This window comes from Portunus trituberculatus, chromosome 3 (genome assembly GCF_017591435.1).
Source record: "Portunus trituberculatus isolate SZX2019 chromosome 3, ASM1759143v1, whole genome shotgun sequence".
Classification (NCBI taxonomy): domain Eukaryota; kingdom Metazoa; phylum Arthropoda; class Malacostraca; order Decapoda; family Portunidae; genus Portunus; species Portunus trituberculatus.
The window spans coordinates 1,904,313-1,916,325 of NC_059257.1; the positions used below are offsets into that span (position 1 = coordinate 1,904,313).

The 12,013-nt window shown below is 38.3% G+C and overlaps 1 protein-coding gene across 1 annotated transcript in view; it reads left to right on the forward strand.

Moving 5' to 3' along the window:
• Positions 1-12,013, forward strand: part of LOC123510050 (glucoside xylosyltransferase 2-like) — a 136,090-nt gene that overhangs the window by 117,591 nt on the left and 6,486 nt on the right. Inside the window, exons 5-6 of the mRNA XM_045264824.1 lie at positions 586-735; positions 6,729-6,901. Of these exons, the coding sequence (XP_045120759.1) occupies positions 586-735; positions 6,729-6,901 (323 nt within the window). The remainder of the gene's footprint in view (positions 1-585; positions 736-6,728; positions 6,902-12,013) is intronic.

Here is a 12,013-nt window from a genome sequence, read left to right on the forward strand (position 1 = left end):
TGAGATAGTAGAACATGTTTGGGAACCATGGTAGAAATGTAAATAAAAGATGATACTGTACAGCAAAACAGAATGAGTGTTTAGATAGCACAACAAGAGGAGATTGATTGTCATTTGAACGGCATGCGGGAACTCACATGAGACATCTGGTAACATCTCATTGAAGAAACTCGTGAACGTGAAAAAGAACAAATGAAACATTCATTTGGATTTTGGATCTCATGTTATTTAGAAAATGTATAAAACAAACTAGCATAAAATGAGTTACTTGTATATCTTTATGAAGATTCTGTGACTGGTTTATTGTGCTGCACTTACAGCAGAGGCATGGGGAGTAGGAGTGTGTGTGAGCAGATTTGTGTCTCACTGTTTGTGAGTGGACCTGTGTATGTCCAGGTGACTTGGGGGTAGTCAAGTCACCAGATTAGTGGTGGCCATAGACAGCAAAAAAGGTATTTCCACCAGTATAGGGTTAAATATTAAGTTGTGTGTGTAGAACATTATTACCATAATTGTTACTGACACTGTATGGCCGTCAGCAGCATCATCACAACCACCACATCACTCCTAATATCTTCCTTGCAGGAGTTAACTCTGGAGTCATGCTGATGAACCTGACTCGCCTCCGTCGCTTTGGGTGGGAGGAGTATGTGGTGCCCATCTACAAGTTCTACCGACTGGCTATCACTTGGGGTGACCAGGACATTATCAATATTATATTCCACTTCCATCCAGGTAATATTGCTGGTGGTGATGGTAGTAACAAGATATAAAAAGAGAACTATACCCCCTCCCTCCGCCCCTCAAAAAAAAAAAAAAAAAATGTATGCAATCTTCAGATACTTAGAGAAAGTCAATCACATGCCATTAGCTCCCTACTTATCTTTATTAATGCAACATGTCAACTCAAGGGATTTTAGTAGATAAATATTAATTGGTCAGCAGTTGTGACTTGTAAAGTAAGCCACACCTTCCTTAACCCCTTCAACACAAGGATGCATATTTTGTGTCCTTGTAGTGCTGGTAACATATCTGAGGTTGCGCATAATGCATCCTAGCAGAGCGTCATGCTATGATGCAGTTTTTGTGGATATTCCCATACAGAGGTTTCCACTGGCTCTTCTCAACTAGTCTCTTGCAGATAAAAAAGTCCTGGACTTTGCCATGTTGAAGTTATTAAAGCATTGAATAGTAGAATTATGTGCACCAGGGGATCATGGCTTCCTTTCTAACACTACAACTGTTATTTCATGTCTGTTGACTTCACAAATGCTTATTTCCTTTCTTGGGAGGGGACCATAAATGTCCCCAGGTTTGACTGCTCTCTCGGTGGCAACCGAAATGTCTTGACACATCCCTCAACTGTTTCTTCATTAACTTCTGCAACATTCACGGTCTTAGATCTAATTTTCAATAAGTAGAACACCATCTCTCCTCTACTAAACCTCATCTTCTTTTCCTCACTAAAACACAGCTGTGGGAGGCAACTGAAAGTAGCCCTTTCTATGCTCCCTCCGTTCCTTTTCTCTATCCTCATTTTTGTTCTAAAGCTGAATGTTGCATATATATGCACAGTGACTTGACTTGCTCTCATGCCCACACTCTCGAATCTTCCATGTTTTCCACCATCTGGTTTTGACTCATTAGTCACTCTAACTAAATTTATCTGTGCTGTCTGTCTCGTAACTCCTCTTACTATAGTAAATTCTTTGACTATTTAACTTCCAAAGTGGAGCATATTCTGTCCCTTTATCCTTTTGCAGAGATCTCCATCCTTGGAGATTTCAATGTTCACCAACAGCTTTGGCTTTCCTCTCCTAGACCTAGAGCAACTGGTGCAACACTATTTATGTTCCTGACATTCTTGGAGATAGCTCAACATTCTTGATCTTTTCTTTACCTCTAATCCTTCTGATTATGCTGTTACCCTATCTTCTCTGTTGGGCTGCTCTGATCACAGTCTCATTTCTGTATCTTATCCTATTTTTCCAATCCCTCTTCAAGATCACTCAAAGCGGTGGTGCCTGAGGTGTTTTACCTCTGCCAGTTGGGAGGACCTGAAGAGTTATTATGCTGAATTTTCCTGGAATGATTACTGTTTCTGTGTCAGAGACCCATCTCTTTGTGCTGAACACATAACAGAGGTGACACTGGCATGGAGGCATACATTCCTCATTCTTTTTCTCAACCTAAACATTCTAAACCTTGGTTAAACATAGCCTGTTCTCATTCTCATGCTATACATGATAGATAGCCTGCCCACAAAAGGTACTTAAGCTTTCCATCTCCTGAATCTCATGCACTTTATATTTCTGCCCAGAATCATGCCAGATCTGTTATTCAACTTGACAAAAACTCCTTCATAAATAAAAAATGTCAAAATCATTCAAACTCCAACTCCCCTTATGACTTCTGGCATCTGACCTAAAACACCTGGGCTGCTGTGGTACAGTGGAACCATGCATGCTTTGGGGTCCGCGAGGTCTCCAAGCGCACGGGTTCAAATCCTGTCCACGGTCTGAGTGTAGGTTGGGCTTCCTTACTCGGGGCAACGGTTTCCTAGCGGGTGGGCTTTGAGATAGGAAGTACCCAAAAAAAGTACCCCCTTTAGCCCCTTAAATTCCTGTGAAAAGCCCACATGGTATGAAAAAAAAAAAGAACTTTGTTTTCATCTATCCCTCCTTTATTTCATCTTGATGGCACCACTGCCACCTCTTCTGTCTCTAAAGCTGAACTCTTTTCTCAAACCTATGCTAGAAACTCCGCCTTGGATGATTCTGGGCTTGTCCCTCTCTCTCCTCCTCCCTCTGACTATTTCATGCCTTTAATCAAAGTTCTTCATAATGATGTTTTCCATGCTCTCATTCGCCTAAACCCTCACAAGGCTTGTGGACCTGATGAGATCCCTCCTATTGTTCTCAAAAACTGTGCTTCCATGCTTGCACCTTGCCTGACCAAACTCTTTCAACTATATCTATTGACTTCTACCTTTCCTTCATGCTGGAAGTTTGCCTACATTCAGCCTGTTCTTAGAAAGGGTGACCATTCTAATCCTTCAAACTACCATCTCTTGCTTGTCTAAAGTTTTTAAATTTATCCTCGATAGGAAGATTCTTAAACATTTGTCACTTCACAGTCATCCATCTGATTGTCATTATAGCTTCTGTCAAGGTTTCTCTTCTGGTAATCTTTTGGCTTTCCTTACTGAGTCTTGGTCTCTTTTAGAGATTTCGGTGAAACTTTCTTTGTCGCATTAGACATATCAAAAGCTTTTGATAGAGTCTAGCTGAAAGCTTTAATTTCAAAGCTGCCCTCCTATAGTTTCTATCCTTCTCTCTGCAAATTTATTGCAAGTTTCCTTTCTGACTGTTCTATTGCAGCCATGGTAGACAGCCACTTTTCTTCTCCTAAATCTATTAACAGTGGTGTTCCTCAGGGTTCTGTCCTGTCACCCAGTCTCTTTTTTTTATTCATTAATGATCTTAACCAAACTTTTCTTGCCCTATCCACTCCTTCCGTTACCGTTACCGCTGTGCCATATCCTCCAGGACGTGGGCAACCATGGACTTCCACCCTCTTCTATCCCTTGTGGCTCTGATGAACTCCTACACTGATGATGTCACCCTACATCTTTCTACATCTTTTCAGAGACATCCAACCCTTCAGGAAGTCAACAGATCATGCAGGGACGCCACAGAATGCCTGACTTCCGATCTTTCTATGATTTCCGATTGGGGCAGAGAAAACTTAGTAGTTTTCAACGCCACAAAAACCCAGTTCGTCCAACTATCAACTTGACACAACCTTTCAGATAACTATCCCCTCTTCTTTAATGACACTCAACTGTCTCCCTCTTCCTCACTAAATATTCTCAGTTTGTCTTTTAACCCCTTCGTGCCGGATGTTAAAAAAGCCCGCCTGTATGATATACGGGTGGTAGTGCCGCTTGACGCGGAAACTTCGTGCAAGCTTGTCATACATGTCGTCTTTGTGTATTATTATTGCGATTGCAATGTTGCACGCACTTCTTAATTATATATCTAAGAGGTTAACTCCATACATGAATAACTTTCTAAATTTAATGACTAAAATTAAATAAAACAACACGATACACAACTCCGAATACACATACGAGATGTTCTAATATCAATTACGCATGAAGCGTTTCAGCACTGTACCAAGATTCCGTCACAAGATACTAGGTCAACCGTAAGAATATCCCACATAAATCACCGATCAAAATACAACTTCGCATCAATTAAAATCAAAACACATTTTATCAATCAATATAGCATAAAAATCATACTTCAATCACAAAATAGAATATCACAAAGTTACAAGATACAATCAAATGTAAAACATCCTATCAACATAGCCTACCAATTGAGCTGCGACTGACTGCACTACAAACTTTTAAGCTCTACTTACGAACAACAGTAATTTGAGCTGAGCCATCTCTCCCTTGTCTCGCCCTCGTCTGATCCCTTCAGATCCGGGACTTCCTTCAGCAAGGCTCTCTGATTTCTCCACTGACTTCCTAGTGCCCAGCTGCTGCTTATATTTCAGATCTTTTCACAACTATTTTGCCTCGAAACGTATTACCCTTAGAGTTCATCTTCGTGTCTTTCTCCTGTATAGATCCTTCTTAATCTCCTCCTTGACTCACTGTCACCTGATGTTTCCACGTCTTACTTGTCGTCAGCTGACCTTCTGTTTGCTCGTCGCCAGTCACGTTGCCCTTCTGACCTTGTTCACTGGACCCAGATATGGGGGCGAAGGTTCTCGAATCTTATCTCTTGTTCCGTCACTTCTCCGAACTTGTTCATAGATTTCTAATTTGCCTTTATATCCTTAGATTGTTTTATTTCGACTATTTCATTTTGACATTATTTATGTATCTGCCATTATTATACGTCTCTTGCCGCCTTCTCCTGCGTCCACGGAAACTTCCCGGGTTTGGTATCTGCTATTCGTATTATCTACCCTTCGTATTTGTCTTTTGCCGACTTCTACTTCTGCCTCTGCCCGCGTGGGAGCTTTCCGAGCTTGGTATCTGTTATTCGTATTATCTGTCCTTCGTATTTGTCTTCTGCCACCTTCTACTTATGTTTCCGTGGAAAGTTCCCGGCCTGGATGCTATTGTCATACTCATGGTTCACTGGCATATGATCTGTACTGTTATCTTACTATTTGCTTTATGTATGTACTGTTTGCTTGTCCCAAGGGATCTTCTGCTTCTCTGTCTATTCTTCTCTTCCTTCTATCTTCACCTCTCTTAATACCATTTCTTCTGTTTTGTTTCTGTGCCTTCCTTGATATTTTTTTTCTATTTTCTCCTGCTCCTGCGTCGTCTCAGGTCACAACATTATGCTGCTATTTTTTAGTCACTATATCGCCTTCGAAGAGGAAAGTGGACGCTTCTCTCTTCGGAGAAAAGAGAGAGAGAGAGAGAGAGAGAGAGATTTGCTAATATTTTAGACACAAGCGGGACGCATGTAGCTTATCTTTCGAGAGGAAAAGGGGGAGGGAGGGAAGGGAGAGGAAAACGAAGAGAGAGAGAGAGAGAGAGAGAGAGAGAGAGAGATTAGAAAATTTTTGTTTTTGTGTGTGTGTGTGTGTGTTTCACGAATGTTACAAAGCGGGACGCATGTAACTTATCTTCGAGAGGAGATGGGGAGGAGGAAGGAGATGGGGAGGAGGAAAGGAGATGGGAGGAGGAATGAGAGAGAGAGAGAGAGAGAGAGAGAGAGAGAGAGAGAGAGAGAGAGAGAGAGATGGGAACAGTCTATGCCATTGGGTAATTTTAGACACAAGCATGTAGCTTATCTTTAGTGATTGGTGGAGACAAGGATGGTGGGAGGAGCACTAGGATTTCAAGGACAGCATACGGCATGTGTAATTGGTATCCAACACACTATACGGGACAACTGAACTGAAGAAAGCTCAGAAAAGAAATATGATGTCTACATAGGCGTCACTGTATATGCTACTAGGGCTTCATGACGCCTACATAGGCGTCACCGTATTGAAGGGGTTAAACATAATCTTAACTGGAAACTTCACATCTCATCTCGCTAAAACAGCTTCTATGAAGTTAGGTGTTCTGTGGCGTCTCCGATCACATGCTTTATTAGATAGGGTGGAATCAAAAGGTTTTCATTTCATCAACTCCCCTCCTCTGATTGTCTTCACCTTCTCTCTCACTGCTGAAATGTTGCATCTCTTTCTATCTTTTATCACTATTTTCATGCTAACTGCTTTACTGATCTTGGTAACTGCATGCCTCCCGTCCTCCTGTGGCCTTGCTGCACAAGGCTTTCTTCTTACTCTCACCCCTGTTTTGTCCAATTCTCTAATGCAAGAGTTAACCAGTACTCTCAGTCATTCATACTTTTCACTGGTAAACTGTGGAACTCCCTTCCTGCTTCTATATTTCCATCTTCCTTTGGCTTGAGTTCTTTTAAAGGATAGGTGTCGAGACATTTGTCCTTAAGTTTTGGCTAACTCCTATGTCTTTTAGGGAACTGGCAACATAGTGGGCCTTTTTCTTTTCCATATTTTCTTGTCCTTGGCCAGCTGTCCCTCCTACATAAAAAAAAAAGAAAAAAACAGTAAGTGTACACAAATTTAAGGAAAACTTAGATAAAATTAGATATGGAGACAGGTCACTATGACCCCTGCTTGAACGCTGTAATATACACCTTAAATGTGTCTATGTTCTCCCTCAGATAAGCTGTATGTTTATGGCTGTGAATACAACCTCCGTCCAGACCACTGTATGTACATGAGTGTGTGTAAAACTGCCGAGACACGAGGTATCTTTGTTCTTCATGGCAGCAGGGGAACCTTCCACACCAACAAGCAGCCTGCCTTCAGGGCTGTATACCAGGCTTGGGATGAGGTGAGCATGATGTGATATCTTTGTTTAATGTTCCTGGGTTTATAGATAATTACTGTTCATTTCAGAGGCCATATACATTGCTTTTTTGAGAACAGCTCTCTAACATATTGATCAACATGTGCAAGAATTACCCAATTGCCTGATAGAGAAAGGTATCAGAATATTGTTGTGACATGACTCTCTATCTCACCATTATCCCTTCTACTTTTGAAAGAAGATCTTTCTACTTCTGCAACTGCCATAATTACTATGAATCTACCTAGTTACTTTTTTTTTTTGCCATTGCCTCTTACATAACATTGTAGCACATTGTAAACTTAGTGTATGCTGAATCTCCTTAATTTTTTTTTTTTTATTAAAACTTCTTTCTGTAGTTTAGATTTTTAAAAAGTGTTATGCACTTTTATTATGTTTTAATCTTTATATGGATATAGTTAACTAACTAATATTATATTCATGCTCAAAATACATGAAAAACATCTCATTTCCAGGCATGTATTATGCAGTAGCCATGGAAAGTGTACCAAATGGTTAAGTAGGCAGAGGAACTGAAGGGTGGGTAATAGAATAAATCAACTTTCACTTCACTTTTAACAGCTGATCTGCCCCTTCATAGGCATATCACTTTTACACTCTTACACATTGACTCAGACAAGTTTTAGCGATATTCAAGTGACATGCAATAAATCCAAAGAATTTGAAGTGGCTTGATATGGTTTGGTATTGAGGATGTGTTTGTAGTTTCAAGTTTTCAATACAATAATTTTGTCTTTCATTCTTTTTGCACATGTACAATTATTTTGTCTTTCATTCTTTTTGCACATGTATTGGTATCAGTATCGGCTTATTTTTTGCCGTTACTTACGATACTTAAAAGGAATTTACTACTTAGTGATATATTCGATATAAGATATTGATTACTGAGTAATTTACCTTTGCAAATGGCTTCAAAAAGCTAGAATTGCTCCTATTTCACAAACGTTCTCAGAAGGACTTACAGCATCCCCCAAAACAAAGCCTCCCATCTGATAACGATTGCCGTCCACCAACTCATCCTGGTGTCCAGTGCAATAATTACTATAAGTAGTAGTATCGGTATCGGTGGTATCGATATCAATAATAGTATCAGTACCGGCCCAATTAGGTGGTATCGGTATCGGTATCGGAATGGGCCAAAATTTTGGTATCAGTTTTGGCCAATGAGCTCTCAGATACCTCATGACGTCATGGCTGGGCACGCGATAGCAGGCATCTGAAGTCGTGATAATGAAATTTTAACAGCTTTTCATGGGTGCGTGATAGCAATAAAACGCGATAGCTGAAGTCGCGATAGCCGAGGGTTGATTGTATATATATATATATATATATATATATATATATATATATATATATATATATACATTTACAGTAATTGCTCGCGTATCCGGATTATAGCAGCCAAGGCCTGGCAGATATGCAAAATTTCCGGATACATGGAATTTCCTTTCCTAACCCCTTATAGATTGAGAAAAAAACATGTATGTAACCCAAGTGGATAAGGAAACAATGAATGAAAACACATTGAATGATTGTGTATACAATAATGACTTCCAGGAGCATGATAGAATGATAACATATTAGATACCTGCTTTTCTAGAAATGTGAGGGTTGGGAAGGTGCCATCAGCAGTGTCATGGCAATCTGCTATTTCACTGCTGAACTGGACACTACCTGAGTCATTGTTAGTGTGCTGAAGTGAGATAATGATAGTGAAGTATTTATTATTTGTCTGGTACAGCTTTCTACCTCTGTCTCAACATAATTTTTTGTAACAGTGTTATTGTGAGAACTATGTCATGTAAAGTTGTAATGATGAAGGCAGTAAGAAAAAAAAAGTGTTTGAAAAGATCATAACAGTCTTATGATATAGGGAAGATGGTGGAGAAGCCTGGCAGTGAGGCATGGATGAGGCCTGGTCTTGTAGGGGGAGATAATACGCATGAAGGAGGGGAGAGGGGAGGCCAGAATTGAAAGTCCAGCTGTCTCCTAATACATTTGTTTGTTTGATTCTAGTTGTCTTCTCTTCTTGATGTTTTTCATTCTAATTCTCGTCAACTTATACATGTCAGGCAAAAATTAGAGAGCTAAATGACACACCTCCCTACTTGACTCCTGGCCAAGTACTGTGTAGGGCGTGAGTCAGGCTATGACACAATCACACAAGACATTTAAAAAAACGACAGAGCAGCTCATCTTGGCCATTTGATACTTCGAAGTTCTGCCTTGGAGCATCTCACAGAGAAATGTAAACAAACAACTGAATCACTTTTTGCTGCTAGGCTGGAACAATATATATATATATATATATATATATATATATATATATATATATATATATATATATATATATATATATATATATATATATAAATAAATAAATAAATAAATAAATAAGTATATATATATATATAAATATATATATATATATATATATATATATATATATATATATATATATATATATATATATATATATATATATATATATATATATATATATATATATATATATATATATATATATATATATATATATATATATATATATATATATATATATATATATATATATATATATATATATATATATATATATATATATATATATATATATATATATATATATATATATATATATATATAATATAATAAATAAATATATATATATATATATATATATATATATATATATATATATATATATATATATATATATATATATATATATATATATACACAGGCCCGTTTAATGAAGGTTCACACAACGAAATTTCGCTACAACGAAGGTTACATTTTACTACCATCTGCTCATTTAACGAACACCAAACTCGCTTTAATGAAGTTTAATCCAGGTGATTTTTCGCAAGTTTGAAAGCCCCACCGTATCACTAAAGCCGACAAGCTTTTGAATACACCAGGAGCTGCAAATACTAAGGCCTGCCTCAGGAGAAATCCTGGGACACCTGTAGAATCAAGATTAAAATTAAGATCAAGCCTGTCGTGGACAACACACACAGCTCGTCTTACCCTCTCAACTTACCACCAAAACGCCCTGCGATGTGGGCTAGCGTTCCTAAGAAGACCAGACAGTCTCTTACTCTCGAAGTGAACTTGGATGTTATTCATAGACACGAGAGAGGCGAGAAAACTATAGCATTGCTGGCCACTATCTTCACTCCATATACTGTCTCTACTATTTTCAAGTCAGCAGACTCTATTAAGAAGACTGGTGAGACTGTATCTTCCTTGCAAGCTAAAAGAACCACCTGAACTCTTGACTCTACAATTGATAAAATGGAAAGCCTTGTGGAAATGTGGTACATAAGTTTTGTATGTGGTACAATGATGCGCCCTTTGTTTACATTCCACAGGTTGCCGGTTAGTGTCTTTCCCGTTTCACTCTCCCTCCCTTCATAAATTAAAGATCATCAACATTATAAAGTTACGTACATACATACATTAGTGTACATTATAATGACTTAGATTAAATTTAACTGCCTAAATGTTAAACTTCATAATTTTTACTTTCAATAAACCTTTCACTGTACTATGATGCACTCTCGCTTTGCTTACTCTCAATGGAAGTTCAAGTCAGGGGTTAAACTTGTTATAATCAGTTTGCTTAACGAAGTTTCGCTTAACGAAGTGTTTTTTAGAAATGTAACCCCTTTGTTAAGCGGGGATTGCTTGTATATATATATATATATATATATATATATATATATATATATATATATATATATATATATATATATATATATATATATATATATATATATATATATATATATATATATATATATATATATATATATATATATATATATATATATATATATATATATATATATATATATATATATATATATATATATATATATATATACACACACACAGTAAAAGTCCTTAAATCCGGAACCTTATAATCCGGAAAATTGATACGAAAATTCCACAACTATGTTTCTCATCATTGTGGATATAATGCTATTGAGTTTAATACAAACTCGTAAGACAATGATATTTGGAGGTATTATAAGTGGTGTTTTATGTTTCTGTAGGTGATGTGTGTGTGTGTGTGTGTGTGTGTGTGTTGTGGAGTCCTGTTACCTTTTTTTATTTTATTTTTTTTTTTACGTAGGGAAGAGGGCCAGCCAAGGGAAAAAAAAGGAGTTAGAAAAAAGCCCACTTGAGCGCTGGCTCTCCAAAGAGTACAAAAAGTGCCAAAACCGTCAGCCAGAATTAGGGGAGGAAATACCTCGATACCTCCCTCTTAAAAGAAGACAAGTTGTAGGAATTTGGAAATACAGATGCAGGGAGGGAGTTCCAGAGTTTACCAGTGAAAGGAATGAATGATTGAGCGTACTGGTTAACTCTTCCATTAGAGAGTTAGACAGAATAGGGATGAGAGGAAGAAGAAAGCCCTGTGCAGCGTGGCTGCAGGAGGAGGGGAGGCATGCAGTTAGCAAGATCAGTAGAACAGTTACCATGAAAATAGCGATAAAATATAGAATGGGATGCAACATTTCTGCGGTGAGAAAGAGACTGAAGACAGTTAGTCAGAGGAGGAGTTGATGAGACGAAGGCTTTCGATTCCACCCTATCAAGCAAAGCTGTGTGACTGGAACTCCCCCAAACATGCGAAGAGTACTCCATACAGGGACGGATAAGGCCCTTATACAGAGTAAGCAGTTGGAGGGGCGAGAAAAACTGGCGGAGACGCCTCAGAACACCTAACTTCATAAAAGCTGTTTTAGCAAGAGATGAGATGTGAAGTTTCCAGTTAAGATTATGAGCAAAGGACAGACTGAGGATATTCATTGTGGAAGAGGAAGACAGTTGAGTGTCATTGAAGAAGAGGGGATAGTTGTCTGGAAGGTTGTGTTGAGTTGATAGATGGAGGAATTGTGTTTTTGAGGCATTGAAAACTACTAGATTTTCTCTTCCCCAATTGGAAATTTTAGAAAGATCGGAAGTCAGGCGTTCCATGGCGTCCCCGTGTGATCTGTTAATTTCCTGAAGGGTTGGACGTCTCTGAAAGAACGTGGAAAGATGTAGGGTGGTATCATCAGCGTA